The sequence below is a fragment of the Salvelinus fontinalis genome, chromosome 38 (assembly GCF_029448725.1).
Source record: "Salvelinus fontinalis isolate EN_2023a chromosome 38, ASM2944872v1, whole genome shotgun sequence".
Lineage (NCBI taxonomy): Eukaryota > Metazoa > Chordata > Actinopteri > Salmoniformes > Salmonidae > Salvelinus > Salvelinus fontinalis.
In genome coordinates, this window is record NC_074702.1 from 35,805,786 (window position 1) to 35,824,350 (window position 18,565).

The 18,565-nt window shown below is 43.5% G+C and overlaps 1 protein-coding gene across 10 annotated transcripts in view; it reads left to right on the top strand.

Moving 5' to 3' along the window:
- Positions 1-18,565, top strand: part of LOC129837645 (focal adhesion kinase 1-like) — a 204,368-nt gene that overhangs the window by 6,975 nt on the left and 178,828 nt on the right. For 4 of the 10 annotated variants that reach the window (XM_055903966.1, XM_055903967.1, XM_055903968.1 and 1 more), the window contains exon 1: positions 13,112-13,896. In XM_055903966.1, the coding sequence (XP_055759941.1) occupies positions 13,821-13,896 (76 nt within the window). In that variant the 5' untranslated portion in view covers positions 13,112-13,820. Of the gene's footprint in view, positions 1-7,413; positions 7,444-13,109; positions 13,897-18,565 lie in introns of those variants that run through there. The other 6 variants (XM_055903970.1, XM_055903962.1, XM_055903960.1 and 3 more) reach the window with 3 other exon arrangements.

Below are 18,565 nucleotides of genomic sequence, written 5' to 3' on the forward strand. Positions count from 1 at the left end.
ATCACTGTAGTTTATACAGCTAATCTTCAGGGCCCAGTTCAAAAAATAAATATCTATCTAGATTTCGCCTATCGGATAGGATTAAATGCATAGAAATGTAATGAATAGAGCGGACAAATCTATTAATTGAGTCCTATCCGATAGCCGACATACAGATAGATCACTTTTTAAAAAACTGGTCCCAGGCCAATAGGATTACTCTGCTAGAGCAGCTGTTAAATGATTACCACTCTAGAACGATTTACCTTGTTTTCATTCACATTAGGTTGAGTTGTGAACTAACGTGAAATCAACGTGAAATCAACCAAAAAAGTCACCCTGTCGTTGGACTTAACAGTTAGGTAAATAAAAGACTAAATTCCCTTACGTTGATGACTTTTTGCAAATCCATTCAGTTTTCCACGTTGATTCAACATCATCAAATTTAACATCATCACTCATTTAGTAAATTGAAATGACATGGAAACAACGTTGATTCAACCAGTTTTTGCCCAGTGGGATGGTGCCAATCGTCCTGTCAGGTTTTTTGTGTTGGCTAGGGATGTTTCATATACTGTGCAATGTAGCCTGATTGTGTTGAGACCTAGGGAGTGTTACTATTAGTGCTATCTTGTCAGTAATACCATTTGAATAGTACAAGCTAGGGGAATTGGGAATTCAGCAGTACTGTACAGTTTGAGTCAGATTGTGATTGGTGACCATCTCCTCCCCTGTGGCTCTCCTTGGCAGGATCAGGGTTGTCGAGGTGAGTAAATGAATGGTGTGACAGAACCCTAGCATTGTGCTGAGTCAGACGTAGGCCATGTAAAGTCCTATAGGCCTATCCACATACACACAGCCACACATACAGTAATCCGTTTTGCAAGCTGCTGTCTCAGTAAGTCCAGTACACATCACCACTAAACAATCAACCAGATCAATCAAACAACTAGGTCTGCTCCAGTATGTCAATCCAGTCTGCTCTAGGGGACTCAGGAGGAGTGTTGTAGTCAGTCAGCCAGGTCTGCTGCAGTATGTCAATCCAGTCTGCTCTAGGGGACTCAGGAGGAGTGTTGTGGTCAGTCAGCCAGGTCTGCTGCAGTATGTCAATCCAGTCTGCTCTAGGGGAATCAGGAAGAGTGTTGTAGTCAGTCAGCCAGGTCTGCTCCAGTATGTCAATCCAGTCTGCTCTAGGGGAATCAGGAGGAGTGTTGTAGTCAGTCAGCCAGGTCTGCTCCAGTATGTCAATCCAGTCTGCTCTAGGGGACTCAGGAGGAGTGTTGTAGTCAGTCAGCCAGGTCTGCTGCAGTATGTCAATCCAGTCTGCTCTAGGGGAATCAGGAGGAGTGTTGTAGTCAGCCAGGTCTGCTCCAGTATGTCAATCCAGTCTGCTCTAGGGGACTCAGGAGGAGTGTTGTAGTCAGTCAGCCAGGTCTGCTGCAGTATGTCAATCCAGTCTGCTCTAGGGGAATCAGGAGGAGTGTTGTAGTCAGCCAGGTCTGCTCCAGTATGTCAATCCAGTCTGCTCTAGGAGACTCAGGAGGAGTGTTGTAGCCAGTCAGCCAGGTCTGCTCCAGTATGTCAATCCAGTCTGCTCTAGGGGAATCAGGAGGAGTGTTGTAGTCAGTCAGCCAGGTCTGCTGCAGTATGTCAATCCAGTCTGCTCTAGGGGACTCAGGAGGAGTGTTGTGGTCAGTCAGCCAGGTCTGCTGCAGTATGTCAATCCAGTCTGCTCTAGGGGACTCAGGAGGAGTGTTGTAGTCAGTCAGCCAGGTCTGCTGCAGTATGTCAATCCAGTCTGCTCTAGGGGACTCAGGAGGAGTGTTGTAGTCAGTAATGACAGTTGACTCCCTCCGTTTAAAAGGCTGTGTTTGTCTTCCACAAACACACACACACACACACACACACACACACACACACACACACACACACACACACACACACACACACACACACACACACACACACACACACACACACTAGGGTGCTGTGTTTGGAGTCTGACCCGTTCGTTCCCTCCTCTCTACACCATTCACTTTAACACCATCCTGCAGGAAGCTTGAGGGGTGATGAGAGAGAAAAAGGTCCAGTTCCCAAGACCACAAATACAAATTCCATCTAGACACCGTTGCCCTATAGCAGTGGTTCCCAAACTTTTTATAGTCCCGTACCCCTTCAAACATTCAACCTCCAGCTGCGTACCCCCTCTAGCACCAGGGTCAGTGCACTCTCAAATGTTGTTTTTTGCCATCATTGGAAGCCTGCCACACACACACTATACGATACATTTATTAAACATAAGAATGAGTGTGAGTTTTTGTCACAACCTGGCTCGTGGGAAGTGACAAAGAGCTGTTATGGGACCAGGGCACATATAATAATAATCATCATCATCAATCATTTTGCTCTTTATTTAACCATCTTAGATATAAAACCTTATTTGTTCATCGAAAATTGTGAATAACTCACCACAGGTTACCTAGAAGGGTGGGCTTGAAAGGATGCACATACCTCTGCAATGTTGGGTTGTATTGGAGAGAGCCTCAGTCTTATATCATTTCCCACCCACATTCTGTGCCATTATTTAGTTTTCATGCCGAGGGCCGAGAATCCACTCTCACATAGGTACGTGGTTGCAAAGGGCATCAGTGTCTTAAAAGCACGATTTGCCAAGGCAGGACACACTGAGCGCAACCCAATCCAGGAAACTGTCAGTGGCTTTTGATTAAATTCAATTTTCACAGAACCGCTTGTTACAATTTTTATGAGGCTCTCTTGTTCAGATATGGTAAATGGACTGGAGGCTGGGCATGAAAAGGATAACGAATTCAGTTTTTTGTGTCATCCGTTTCAGGAAAGTACCTGCGTAATTACACACCCAACTCACTCAGCTGCTTCGCTATATCACATTTGACATTGTCCGTAAGCTTGAGTTAATTTGCACAGAAAAAATCATACAATGATGGAAAGACGTGTGTTGGCCTCTGCAGACAGAGAAGAGCTCCAACTTCTTAATCATAGCCTCAATGTTGTCCCGCACATTGAATATAGTTGCGGAGTGTCCCTGTAATTCTAGATTCAGATCATTCAGGCGAGAAAAAACATCACCCAGATAGGCCAGTCGTGTGAGAAACTCATCATGCAAGCGGTCAGTCAAGTGAAAATTATAGTCAGTAAAGAAAACTTTAAGCTTGTCTCTCAATTTAAAAAACGTGACCAATACTTTGTCCCTTGATAACAAGCTCACTTTTGTATGTTGTAAAAGCGTTACATGGTCACTGCCCATATCATTGCAAAGTGCAGAAAATAAGTTCAGGGGCCTTTCTTTAACAAAGTTAACAATTTTCACTGTAGTGTCCAAAAACGTCTTTCAAGCTGTCAGGCATTCCCTTGGCAGCAAGAGCCTCTCGGTGGATGCTGCAGTGTACCCAAGTGGCGTCGGGAGCAACTGCTTGCACATGCGTTACCACTCCACTATGTCTCCCTGTCATGGCAGTGATACCAGGTTACTCAGGCGAGGAAAAAACCTCATCCAAATGTATAGCCCCATTGGAAAATATAAATGTACTGTTTGAAAATGTGAAGAAAGAAAAATAATAGAATGTGAATAAAAAATAAATAAATGTGAATCACATTTTTATTTGGCGTACCCGCGACGGCATTGCGAGGACCCCTGGGGTTTGGGAATACCTGCCCTAGAGCACCCACACAACTATACATCCCTCGGTCTGAACATCAGCGCCACAGGGAACTTCCACACAACTATACATCCCTCGGCCTGAACATCAGCACCACAGGGAACTTCCACACAACTATACATCCCTCGGCCTGAACATCAGCGCCACAGGGAACTTCCACACAACTATACATCCCTCGGCCTGAACATCAGCGCCACAGGGAACTTCCACACAACTATACATCCCTCGGCCTGAACATCAGCACCACAGGGAACTTCCACACAACTATACATCCCTCGGCCTGAACATCAGCACCACAGGGAACTTCCACACAACTATACATCCCTCGGCCTGAACATCAGCGCCACAGGGAACTTCCACAAAGCTGTGAACGATCTGAGAGACAAGGCAAGAAGGGCATTCTATGCCATCAAAAGGAACATAACATTCGACATACCAATTAGGATCTGGCTAAAAATACTTGAATCAGTTATAGAACCCATTGCCCTTTATGGTTGTGAGGTCTGGGGTCCGCTCATCAACCAAGAATTTACAAAATGGGACAAACACCAAATTGAGACTCTGCATATAGAATTCTGCAAAAATATCCGTGTACAACGTAAAACACTAAATAATGCATGCAAAGCAGAATTAGGCCGATACCCGCCAATTATCAAAATCCAGAAAGGAGCCATTAAATTCTACAACCACCTAAAATAACCTCTCTTGGTTTTGGAGAGATTTTCATCATTGTTTTCATCAAGAGTTTTGTCCTTGTAGCCTCGCATTTTGAATTTCTGTCTTTTTTTTTTAGCATTGCTGTCAAAATCTGTCTGGTGGCCACAGATTGGTTTAACTCTGCATAACTGGCTATAGACCATTCTGGAGGGGAAGAGCATGCATATTATCTGCACATAGCAAGGTATTGTGGTCTGTGGGCTTTGTGTGTAATGCATCATTCTCTTTGATGATCCATAAGTCCAGGTAGTGTATTTCTCTCTCATCAGTCTGCATGGTGAATTTGAGGTATTCAGAGCTCTCATTTAGTAAAGTTTGGAATTCATTTCGTTCCAGCTGACTTCCTTCCCAGAGCACAAAGACATCATCTATGTATCTCTTCCATGGGAGGATTTTAGAAAGTAGGGGGTGTGTCTCTGTTTTGTAAAGGTGTGCTTCCTCAAATTGTCCCACATACAGGTTTGCATAGTTGAGGGAAAAGGGGCAGCCCATGGCTACACCATGAATTTGTCTGACTCAAAGACAAAGTAGTTATTGGATTATCCAGGTCAGTAAAATGCAATTATTGGATGGAACACGGGTAGAGTCTGTCTGCTTGAGGAAATGTTGCAGCGCCTGCAAGCCTCCAGTGTGATGGGATGTTAGTGTATAAGCTAACCATACGTCTGTTACAGTGGGACCAGATAGAGCCATGACAAAACAAGGAAATAAAACTGCTGAAAGCCGATTGGTTTCCTATTTAAAAATAAGATTGAGAACAAGCTATGAAAGGTTGCTGGATTGAATCCCCGAGCTGACAAGGTAAAAAATCTGTCGTTCTTCCCCTGAACAAGGCTGTTAACCCACTGTTCCCTGGTAGGCTGTCATTGAACCTCCCTGGTGGCGCAGTGGTCTAGGGCACTGCATCGCGGTGCTAGCTGCGCCACCAGAGTCTCTGGGTTCGCGCCCAGGCTGGGCTGGGTTCGCGCCCAGGCTCTGTCACAGCCGGCCGCAACCGGGAGGTCCGTGGGGCGACGCACAATTGGCATAGCGTCGTCCGGGTTAGGGAGGGTTTGGCCGGTAGGGATATCCTTGTCGCAGTATGTAAAAATATGTAATAAAAAAATGTATGCACTCTACTGTAAGTTGCTCTGGATAAGAGTGTCTACTAAAAATGTAAAAAAAAAAATGTAAATAAGAATTTGTTCTTAACTGACTTGCCTAGTTAAATAAAGTTTTTTTTTTAAATGCAATGAAGGAAAAATACTGGATTTTGGTGCATCCAGCGCAAGAATAAATATTACGATATTGTGAAAATGATATGACATAGTGTCAAAAATAATATCCCGATATGTCATTATATCAATGTTTTTCTTCTCCCCAGCGCTACTTTTAACCAGGGCACAAAAGTAGTGCACTATGTAGGGAATAGGGTGTCATTTGGGACGTAGCCTCTGTTGACTAGCCGCCGTCATATTCATATGAACACGTCTAAACTTTTATTGACCATTCATTCTCTAGTGCAAACAAAACAGTGGCATTTCATAGTCACATCAATATTACAAGAGGAATTGATAGAACCATTTATTTTGATCAGTGAGGAGGAATATACAATCACTGTACCACAGAATTGCTAACTTCTCTCAGTTTCTGGCTTAGTTTCCTAGGTCATGACTACGGCCATGTCATTTGAAGCCCTGGCGCTTAACATTAAAAATGTTTGTTGCCTTTTTTTAAACCCCCGAATTGACTTATTTCCATCTAAAGTCTTACATCATGAATCTCTTATTCATTCACTGCTGTTCTCTCAGATCATCTCTCTATCATCTCCTCTGCTGTGTTTTCTGCTGAGACAGCTTTAGTCAGGAATAATGAGCATTAGGATTAACTGATGAGCTTAGCTGCTCCTGGCTCCTCACTGATAGCAGGACCTCTGTCTTTCTCTCTGTCTGCCTGTCGGTCAGTGGAGACTGCTGATGGGAGGACGGCTCATAATAATGGCCAGAACGGAGCAAATGGAATGGCATCAAACACATGGAAACCATGTGTTTGATGTATTTGATGCCATCCCACTCATTCCTCTCCTCTCCAGCCATTACCATGAGCCTGTCCTCCCCAATTAAGGTGTCACCAACCTCCTGTGCTGTCTATCTAATAATGTGTGTAATAATGTAGCCAGCTTTTCAACATCGCCACCCTAAGAAGCCAGGGAAATACTGATGTGGTATCTAGAGGGTCTTATCAAAGTCCTGCCATCATCTGCTGTCCGTCTGAACGTGCCTCGGACTTTAATGACCGCAGGAGGATGTCATCTGAGTGCCAAAGGCCACCCTATTCCCCTTTTTAGTGCTCTACTTTTGTCTTGGGCCCATTGGGCTATGGTGAGAAGTAGTGCACTATGTAGGGAATATGTTCTCATTTGGGACGTAGGCGTGATCTCCACTGGAGGACAAAGTTAGGTGGTGACTGACTGCAGGCAGGCAGGCAGACAGGGAGCACTGTGCTGAATCCCAAACGCTGTGTGTGGAGAAAATAGCCTAGACTGCTTAATGCTTATTCAATTAGGGCTAATCAATTGTAAAGTCATCAGAAGCACATCCTCCTCCCTGTGTCAAGATTGGGTGTGTTCCATCCAGGATTAATCCTCCTAGTTTCTTCCTTTCTACAACTTTCACCACCATCTCTCCAAATCAATTCCTGACAGTCACCAGCCTGCTACCATCATGGTAGCCTTTAAGAAATGTCCAGTACCATCAATGTATAATGATGACAGTCACCGTTACATCACCTGAAACGGCAAAGGTTCTGTGCAAGCAGGCCAAGACCCCAGTGCCTTTGGCAGTGCAGTCTAACAGCCTCTGGGCTGTGCTGAACAGATGACCTCTAGGGGGCTGTATCTGCACAGGTGCTGCTGGCTACTGGCTAGCCTCCAGTGGTGCGTAGCTTTCAAGGATCACAGTCAGCTCATGTAAATACCCTGAGTAATGCCATTCAATGCCATCCTAACATACTTCTCTCTCTCTCTCTGTTTCCCTTGCAGATATTTCCAGGATATCATCATACTACGCTGGTATGTACCGGGGGATTGTGCCCTGGCAGTAAAGATTCTGTCATTTAAAGTGAATAGTGCTACGTGTATTTTGCCCTGGCAGTAAAGATTCTGTCATTTAAAGAGAATAGTGCTACGTGTATTTTGCCCTGGCAGTAAAGATTCTGTCATTTAAAGTGAATAGTGCTACATGTATTTTGCCCTGGCAGTAAAGATTCTGTCATTTAAAGTGAATAGTGCTACATGTATTTTGCCCTGGCAGTAAAGATTCTGTCATTTAAAGTGAATAGTGCTACGTGTATTTTGCCCAGGCAGTAAAGATTCTGTCATTTAAAGTGAATAGTGCTACATGTATTTTGCCCTGGCAGTAAAGATTCTGTCATTTAAAGTGAATAGTGCTACTTGTATTTTGCCCTGGCAGTAAAGATTCTGTCATTTAAAGTGAATAGTGCTACATGTATTTTGCCCTGGCAGTAAAGATTCTGTCATTTAAAGTGAATAGTGCTACATGTATTTTGCCCTGGCAGTAAAGATTCTGTCATTTAAAGTGAATAGTGCTACATGTATTTTGCCCTGGCAGTAAAGATTCTGTCATTTAAAGTGAATAGTGCTACGTGTATTTTGCCCAGGCAGTAAAGATTCTGTCATTTAAAGTGAATAGTGCTACATGTATTTTGCCCTGGCAGTAAAGATTCTGTCATTTAAAGTGAATAGTGCTACTTGTATTTTGCCCTGGCAGTAAAGATTCTGTCATTTACAGTGAATAGTGCTACGTGTATTTTGCCCTGGCAGTAAAGATTCTGTCATTTAAAGTGAATAGTGCTACGTGTATTTTGCCCTGGCAGTAAAGATTCTGTCATTTACAGTGAATAGTGCTACATGTATTTTGCCCTGGCAGTAAAGATTCTGTCATTTAAAGAGAATAGTGCTACATGTATTTTGCCCTGGCAGTAAAGATTCTGTCATTTACAGTGAATAGTGCTACATGTATTTTGCCCTGGCAGTAAAGATTCTGTCATTTACAGTGAATAGTGCTACGTGTATTTTGCCCTGGCAGTAAAGATTCTGTCATTTACAGTGAATAGTGCTACATGTATTTTGCCCTGGCAGTAAAGATTCTGTCATTTAAAGAGAATAGTGCTACATGTATTTTGCCCTGGCAGTAAAGATTCTGTCATTTACAGTGAATAGTGCTACGTGTATTTTGCCCTGGCAGTAAAGATTCTGTCATTTACAGTGAATAGTGCTACGTGTATTTTGCCCTGGCAGTAAAGATTCTGTCATTTACAGTGAATAGTGCTACATGTATTTTGCCCTGGCAGTAAAGATTCTGTCATTTAAAGAGAATAGTGCTACGTGTATTTTGCCCTGGCAGTAAAGATTCTGTCATTTACAGTGAATAGTGCTACATGTATTTTGCCCTGGCAGTAAAGATTCTGTCATTTAAAGAGAATAGTGCTACATGTATTTTGCCCTGGCAGTAAAGATTCTGTCATTTACAGTGAATAGTGCTACATGTATTTTGCCCTGGCAGTAAAGATTCTGTCATTTACAGTGAATAGTGCTACGTGTATTTTGCCCTGGCAGTAAAGATTCTGTCATTTACAGTGAATAGTGCTACGTGTATTTTGCCCTGGCAGTAAAGATTCTGTCATTTACAGTGAATAGTGCTGCGTGTGAAGCGCTGGTTGACTGTGTGTAGTATTTATAGAAAAAGGACAAACTGCACCTAGACTTGCTCTAGATGAGTGCAGCCAGATTGTATTCCACATGCTGTTCCCTATACAATACATACAGCTATTCCACATGTTGTTCCCTATACAGTACATACAGTTATGTGACTCTGTTAGCATCCTGGAGGGGGCCCATGGCTGAAGCTAAAGGCATGATGGGGCTCTCTTCATCTCCTGCAATCAGCATTTCTCTCTGATTCTTCATCAATATTTCATTGTTTGAACAACATGTACCGGAGAAAATGATCTATTGGAAAATATCAGATAACTATTTGTTGCAGTAAACATCTCTGCAAAGGAATGAAAATTTCTTCCAGTTTGATAGCTATTTCATTTCTCACCAGACTTACAGTTTTGACTTAAATTGGCTTGAAAATCAATGGAAAGACCTCAACATGGCTGGCTAGCACAGCCTGTTCTCATAGTTTCACTTCAGAATTGCCGTAATTGGAGGAAGGTACATTTTTTACCCATTCATTCTGCGTGTTTACAGGGTTAATTCCGCGTGGTTACAGCGTTAATTTTGCGTGTTTACAGGGTTAAAACAGAAACAACTCAAAGGGTAAATGTGCTGTTTTCATTCAGTATCATTGAGTACTCTCCCTGCTTGCAACAGAATTGTGAACTGCCGTGGTGCATGGGTCTAAGCAGTGTGCTCTGGCTCAGAGCCTCGTGAGTTCGTTGTGCCATTGGGTTATTATTTATTTCTTTATGTATCTCCAACAAAGGCATATATCCACATCCTCAGTACCTTTTCACATGTCCCAAATCAAAGGCTCTTTCTTGTGACCAGCCTGGTCCAGCGATGATCAACAACCAACTTGACAGAGCTTGAAGAATGTTAAAAACAATAATGTAATGTGTAAATATTGTACAATCCAGGTGTGCAAAGCTCTTAGAGAATTACCCAGGAAGACTCACAGCTGTAATCACTGCCAAAGGTGATTCTAGTATGTATTGACTCAAGGGTGTGAATAGGGTTTTCACTTTGTCATTATGTAGTATTGTGTGTAGATGTGTGAGAAGAAATCGATTGAATCCATGTTGAATTCAGGCTGTAACACAACAAAATGTTGAATAAGTCAAGGGGTATGAATACATTCTGAAGGCACTGTCTGTATGTGTGGAGCTGGAGCCCATTGTTTTAGACATAATGGGGTTTCTAACCTGATATCTAGGGCTCTGAGGCAGCCATGTTCCCCTGTGGGAGTGTATTGCGACAGACTATCAGTGGAAACATCTCTAAATTCTCTCTGTACTCACAGGGTTAGGACGGAGCTGGCTGTGAGGACAGACAGGCTAAGTGGTTGGTTGTGTACAGTTAAATAACATCCAGCTGATTGGTTGTGTTGATCCATAGTCAGTCAGCAGTATTGGAGAATCGTGGCCTGGCCAAGACTGGATAACTGCACCAAAAGCCGGTATCATCTGACAGACTGACGTCCTCTTGAATGGGGTGCGGAGTAAACAGAGTATGAAGCATCCTGCATCAGTTAAGCCCCTTCTACAGTACATACCAACACTCTTACCAGGGTTTAGATCCCCAGATTTCTCCTATTCTCTCTGCTTTGGTTTGTATCACCTTGTTATGTTGTTTTGGCCTCTTATGTGAATGGATGGTGTCCCTGGTTGTGTGTCTGATTCGAGGTAGACAGACACACAGGCAGGAAGCATCTGTATTCCGCCTGAAGAAAGCAGTGCTGCAGCACCTTGGTGTTGCTTGGAGGTTAGTGTGATTTAGTGGAAGGCTTTAGTTTGTGGAGAGCTAGGCTAGATCTGACTGTGATAAATCACTGCTAGGTTACATAATGAAAGCTGTTCATGGCAGGTGCAATCTACTCTCTCTCTTTGTTTCAGCTACAGGCCCAGAAAAACATGTTGCAAAACACACACACACACACACACACACACACACACACACACACACACACACACACACACACACACACACACACACACACACACACACACACACACACACACACACACACACACACACACACACTTCTGAATGTTTAAAGGGACCATAGAACTGCCTGTGTGTGATGTGTGTAATGAGTAGAGTGAGATTTGTCCCTTGATTAGGTTTGTTGTTTTCATGTCGGGGTGATTCACAGCCACAATTAATATTGTTATTTCTTCTTTAGTTTTACAGACATCTTGAATATTTGTCATGGTAATTGCAGTAATTAAAACATTTAGTTGGTCTCACACTGTCCCAAATTCCCTACATAGTGCACTACTTTTGACCAGAGCCCTATGGGCCCTGATCTAAAGTAGTGTACTATAAAGGGACTAGGGTGCCTTTTTGGATGAAGCCTTAAAGTGTGTTAATGCGCTCGCTGAAAATGAGGAATTGATGTAGCACCCCTTGAGAGGAATTGATAATGCATATTCAATTTATACTGTGTGCATGTGGAAAATAGTCCTCTTTGAAAGGATGTACTATAGACAGAAGGCCTATACTGTGAAAAACCCAATGACAACCAGATCCCTCTCCTCTCTCTATGGTGAATAATGTATGTTGAGGCTGTGCTTGATTTATGATAACTATAGAACAGCACCATCCTGTAGAGCTGTTGAGGTAAGTCAGTGGGTACAAGCCAGGTTGTCTGTCTGTTTGCAGAGCTTCAATTGAATGGAGTGACTAAACACATCAAAGTATCGTTTTTCTGGGTCAATCATCTGTCAAACTCATTCCCCAAGTGTCAGAGGGTTTTTGCTCCTCCGTTGTACATGATTGATGAATTAAGGAAGGTCACTGATTAGTAAGGAACTCTATTCACCTGGTTGTCTAGGAGACGCTAGGCCCTCCATGGAATGAGTTTGACCCCCCCCCGGCTGATTTAAATAATCAAAGCTTGATGATACCATTGTGTTTTGCAGCAGGTTTAGAACTGCTTGTGTATGTAATAGCCTAGGCCTAATTCATGCATTATGACGTTATTCCATAGAATCTCTGTTCTGTTGTGTGATTGGTGGAATCAAAAAGCTCCATCACCACTAAGACAGGGAGATAGCTGTTACCTCATCACACCATAGATCCAGTATCTGATCCCAGACATTCACTAGGATGGTGATAGCATTGCAGTTACTTTTCATATCACTTAAAACATCTTATGTAACGTCATCAATATTCCTCACCTGTCTACACCTTGGAGGAAAATGGAATGCTGCAAATGGAAAGCATACAGGAGAGAGGAGAAGAGGAAGAAGGGAAGAACTGAGAGAGGGAGGGACATGTTTTGGCTGATAGTCAGAGGCATTGGGGCAGACCTTGTTGTAAGGAGGAGAAAGAGGAGGAGGAAGAAGGGAAGAACTGAGAGAGGGAGGGACATGTTTTGGCTGATAGTCAGAGGCATTGGGGCAGACCTTGTTGTAAGGAGGAGAAAGAGGAGGAGGAAGAAGGGAGGAAATGAGAGAGGGAGGGACATGTTTTGGCTGATAGTCAGAGGCATAGGGGCAGACCTTGTTGTAAGGAGGAGAAAGAGGAGGAGGAAGAAGGGAGGAAATGAGAGAGGGAGGGACATGTTTTGGCTGATAGTCAGAGGCATAGGGGCAGACCTTGTTGTAAGGAGGAGAAAGAGAAGGAGGAAGAAGGGAGGAAATGAGAGAGGGAGGGACATGTTTTGGCTGATAGTCAGAGGCATAGGGGAAGACCTTGTTGTAAGGAGGAGAAAGAGGAGGAGGAAGAAGAGATATTGTTTGCTAATGAACTGAGCGCTAGTCATGACCCTGGATGTACTTGATTTGCAGCTCTCTCTCTCTCTCTCTCTCTCTCCAACCGTGGCTGAAGATCCGCTGTCCGTTTTGTAAACAGTAGAAGAGCTGAGTGTAGTTCCCTAAAGGAGGTTGAGCTCTCTACTAGTCTCTTGCCCTCCTTCTCTCTCCCCTCCCTTCCTCCCACCCTGCCTCCCGCCTCCCGCCTCCCTCACTCTCTCTCTCTCTCTCTCTCTCTCTGAGTCACACACAAAGCCAGCTCACACCCTCCTGACACAGCCGACTCGGCAGCAGGGTTTCACAGCAGCAGTAGCGGCAGCTTGTCCTGGATTACAAGGCTGTCACATCGGAGTAGACAGGCGGTTGTAGTGCTGAACTAACTGAAGGATTGTTTTGTTTTTTGTCTCCTCTGTGTCTTCTACTACACTGTTCTCCAAGTCCGCTGCCTCCCGGGCTTGATTCATTTACAAGGCTGTGCAGAGGCACGCAGAGGGATTTATTTAGAGGCTGGAAGCCAACGCTGAGGGGATCTGAAGAGGAATCGGAAGATAAGGAGCAGACAACACAGCCCTGTCCCATATTGATCTTCTGTCTCTCTCTCTCTGTCTCTTTCTCTGTCTCTCTCTCTCTGTCTCTCTCACTCCCTCTCGGAGTGACACCAAACACCTCTGACCCGGAAACAGCCTGTCTGTCAGGCAAGGTGGATGTTAGGATAAAAACTCCTCCTCACCCCACAGTTCTCTCCCCTGAGGCAGGGCTGTGTGAACGGGTCAGAGGGGGGCAGCGGTAGGGGATGTCCCGGGGTCCTCCGGGGCAGAGGAAGAAGCAGCAGCCTGTCCTGGCCTCTATGCGGTTGTGGAAGGGGACAGGGTCAGGGAGCCTGGGGCTGGTTCAGGCCGCAGGGTCTGGTGGTGGGATAGAAAGACAGGTGCTGCTGCGACCATCATGGAGAGGAGTGGCTGCATCCCCCTATGCTGGGCCCGGGGCGCCTGTGTTTACGCTCAACACCCTCCACTCCCAAGTATGTACTGTGTACACACAGCAGATATGTTATGCACACTAGGTGCGTCTAGGTAGAGCTAGGTTTAACCAGTGTTGATCTCAGTGTTTTTAGAGGTCTTTCTGTTGATGATGGCTGTGTTGATCTCAGTGTTTTTAGAGGTCTTTCTGTTGATGATGGCTGTGTTGATCTCAGTGTTTTTTAGAGGTCTTTCTGTTGATGATGGCTGTGTTTGGATGTGTGATGAATATGAATGTGATTTAAAGCTACACTGACTGAATGCTAATTCCCAGAACTCTGCTATAGTTAGAGATGAATGGAATTTAAAGCTACACTGACTGAATGCTAATTCCCAGAACTCTGCTATAGTTAGAGATGAATGGGATTTAAAGCTACACTGACTGAATGCTAATTCCCAGAACTCTGCTATAGTTAGAGGTGAATGGGATTTAAAGCTACACTGACTGAATGCTAATTCCCAGAACTCTGCTATAGTTAGAGATGAATGGGATTTAAAGCTACACTGACTGAATGCTAATTCCCAGAACTCTGCTATAGTTAGAGATGAATGGGATTTAAAGCTACACTGACTGAATGCTAATTCCCAGAACTCTGCTATAGTTAGAGATGAATGTGATGTAAAGCTACACTGACTGAATGCTAATTCCCAGAACTCTGCTATAGTTAGAGATGAATGTGATTTAAAGCTACACTGACTGAATGCTAATTCCCAGAACTCTGCTATAGTTAGAGATGAATGGGATGTAAAGCTACACTGACTGAATGCTAATTCCCAGAACTCTGCTATAGTTAGAGATGAATGGGATTTGCATTGCCCTGCTTCATGCAGGTATTACTGCTGCCTCTCCTACTATAACATGCCAAGACGTCAGGTGCGCTGAATGGCAATGCCCCAATGTGTACAGCAGCACTGTACCGCAGGTTGCCATAGAGACAAAGGTATTCTTCTCTCATCTGATCACCACAACAAACCAAGCCATGGTGGTCATTAAGTCATCCATGGCTGTGAAAGTAATCAGTACAGCATCTAACGCAGGGTTTCCCAACTCCAGTCCTCATTTTTATTGTAGCCCTGGACAAGCACACCTCATTCAACTAATCATCAGGCCCTAAATGAGTTGAATGAGATATGTTTGTCCCGGGCTACAACAAAATGTGTGCTGGTGGTGTTACTGGAGAACCGGAGCTGGGAAACGCTGACTACTGCTGAGCACTGACTTACAGGAGGACTGCTGTCTGTCTGTCCCCTGAACATATTACGGAGCAGAGGGGTGAATTCCCATTAGTCTTGAACTGATTAAGTGTCGGGCAGGGCTGTGATTAGTGTTCTTGTGAGGAGAGGGGATAGCTGTTGAATAACTAGGCCAGGTAGAGCGAGAACTGCCCAGGCCACAGCAGTAGCAGCAGAACTAGCAGCAGTAGTGGAAGTAGAAACAGAACTATCGGCAGTAGAAACAGAACTAGTAGAAACAGAACTATCGGCAGTAGAATCAGATCTAGTAGCAGTAGAAACAGAAACAGAACTAGCAGCAGTAGAAACAGAACTAGTAGCAGTAGAAACAGAAACAGAACTAGCAGCAGTAGAAACAGAAACAGAACTAGTAGCAGTGGAAACAGAAACAGAACTAGCAGCAGTAGAAACAGAACTATCAGCAGGAGCAACATAACTAGTAGCAGTAAAAACAGAACTAGTAGCAGTGGAAACAGAAACAGAACTAGCAGCAGTAGCAACAGAACTCGTAGCAGTAGAAACAGAACTCGTAGCAGTAGAAACAGAACTCGTAGCAGTAAAAACAGAACTATCAGCAGTAGCAACAGAACTCGTAGCAGTAGAAACAGAACTCGTAGCAGTAGAAACAGAAACAGAACTCGTAGAAACAGAACTATCAGCAGTAGCAACAGAACTAGTAGCAGTAGAAACAGAAACAGAACTCGTAGAAACAGAACTCGTAGCAGTAGAAACAGAACTCGTAGCAGTAGAAACAGAACTCGTAGCAGTAGAAACAGAACTAGTAGCAGTAGAAACAGAACTCGTAGAAACAGAAACAGAACTCGTAGCTGTAGAAACAGAACTATCAGCAGTAGCAACAGAACTCGTAGCAGTAGAAACAGAACTCGTAGAAACAGAAACAGAACTCGTAGAAACAGAACTATAGCAGCAGTAGCAACAAAACTCGTAGCAGTAGAAACAGAACTCGTAGCAGTAGAAACAGGAACAGAACTCGTAGCAGTAGAAACAGAAACAGAACTCGTAGCTGTAGAAACAGAACTAGTAGCAGTAGAAACAGAAACAGAACTAGTAGCAGTAGAAACAGAAACAGAACTATCAGCAGTAGCAACAGAAACAGAACTAGTAGCAGTAGAAACAGAACTAGTAGCTGTAGAAACAGAAACAGAACTAGTAGCAGTAGAAACAGAACTAGTAGCAGTAGAAACAGAACTCGTAGCAGTAGAAACAGAAACAGAACTAGCAGCAGTAGAAACAGAAACAGAACTAGTAGCAGCAGAAACAGAAACAGAACTAGTAGCAGTAGAAACAGAACTAGCAGCAGCAGAAACAGAACTAGCAGCAGTAGAAACATAAACAGAACTAGTAGCAGCAGAAACAGAACTAGCAGCAGTAGAAACATAAACAGAACTAGTAGCAGTAGAAACAGAAACAGAACTATCAGCAGTAGAAACAGAAACAGAACTAGTAGCAGTAGAAACAGAAACAGAACTAGCAGCAGTAGAAACAGAAACAGAGCTAGCAGCAGTAGAAACAGAACTAGTAGCAGTAGAAGCAGAAACAGAACTAGCAGCAGTAGAAACAGAAACAGAACTAGCAGCAGTAGAAACAGAAACAGAACTATCAGCAGCAGAAACAGAACTATCAGCAGTAGAAACAGAAACAGAACTAGCAGCAGTAGAAACAGAAACAGAACTAGCAGCAGCAGAAACAGAACTAGCAGCAGTAGAACCAGAAACAGAACTAGTAGCAGCAGAAACAGAACTAGCAGCAGTAGAAACAGAAACAGAACTAGCAGCAGTAGAAACAGAAACAGAACTAGCAGCAGCAGAAACAGAACTAGTAGAAACATAACTAGTAGCAGCAGAAACAGAAACATAACTAGTAGCAGTAGAAACAGAGCTAGTAGCAGTAGAAACAGAACTAGTAGAAACATAACTAGTAGCAGTAGAAACAGAAACAGAACTAGTAGCAGTGGAAACAGAAACAGAACTAGCAGCAGTAGAAACAGAACTATCAGCAGGAGCAACATAACTAGTAGCAGTAAAAACAGAACTAGTAGCAGTGGAAACAGAAACAGAACTAGCAGCAGTAGAAACAGAACTATCAGCAGTAGCAACAGAACTCGTAGCAGTAGAAACAGAACTCATAGCAGTAAAAACAGAACTATCAGCAGTAGCAACAGAACTCGTAGCAGTAGAAACAGAACTCGTAGCAGTAGAAACAGAAACAGAACTCGTAGAAACAGAACTATCAGCAGTAGCAACAGAACTAGTAGCAGTAGAAACAGAAACAGAACTATCAGCAGTAGCAACAGAACTCGTAGCAGTAGAAACAGAACTAGTAGCAGTAGAAACAGAACTCGTAGAAACAGAAACAGAACTCGTAGCTGTAGAAACAGAACTATCAGCAGTAGCAACAGAACTCGTAGCAGTAGAAACAGAACTCGTAGCAGTAGAAACAGAAACAGAACTCGTAGAAACAGAACTATAGCAGCAGTAGCAACAGAACTCGTAGCAGTAGAAACAGAACTCGTAGCAGTAGAAACAGGAACAGAACTCGTAGCAGTAGAAACAGAAACAGAACTCGTAGCTGTAGAAACAGAACTAGTAGCAGTAGAAACAGAAACAGAACTATCAGCAGTAGCAACAGAAACAGAACTAGTAGCAGTAGAAACAGAACTAGTAGCTGTAGAAACAGAAACAGAACTAGTAGCAGTAGAAACAGAACTAGTAGCAGTAGAAACAGAACTCATAGCAGTAGAAACAGAAACAGAACTCGTAGAAACAGAAACAGAACTAGTAGCAGTAGAAACAGAAACAGAACTAGTAGCAGTAGAAACAGAACTAGCAGCAGCAGAAACAGAACTAGCAGCAGTAGAAACATAAACAGAACTCGTAGCAGCAGAAACAGAACTAGCAGCAGTAGAAACATAAACAGAACTAGTAGCAGTAGAAACAGAAACAGAACTATCAGCAGTAGAAACAGAAACAGAACTAGTAGCAGTAGAAACAGAAACAGAACTAGCAGCAGTAGAAACAGAAACAGAGCTAGCAGCAGTAGAAACAGAACTAGTAGCAGTAGAAGCAGAAACAGAACTAGCAGCAGTAGAAACAGAACTAGCAGCAGTAGAAACAGAAACAGAACTATCAGCAGCAGAAACAGAACTATCAGCCGTAGAAACAGAACTAGCAGCAGTAGAAACAGAAACAGAACTAGCAGCAGCAGAAACAGAACTAGCAGCAGTAGAACCAGAAACAGAACTAGTAGCAGCAGAAACAGAACTAGCAGCAGTAGAAACAGAAACAGAACTAGCAGCAGCAGAAACAGAACTAGTAGAAACATAACTAGTAGCAGCAGAAACAGAAACATAACTAGTAGCAGTAGAAACAGAGCTAGTAGCAGTAGAAACAGAACTAGTAGAAACATAACTAGTAGCAG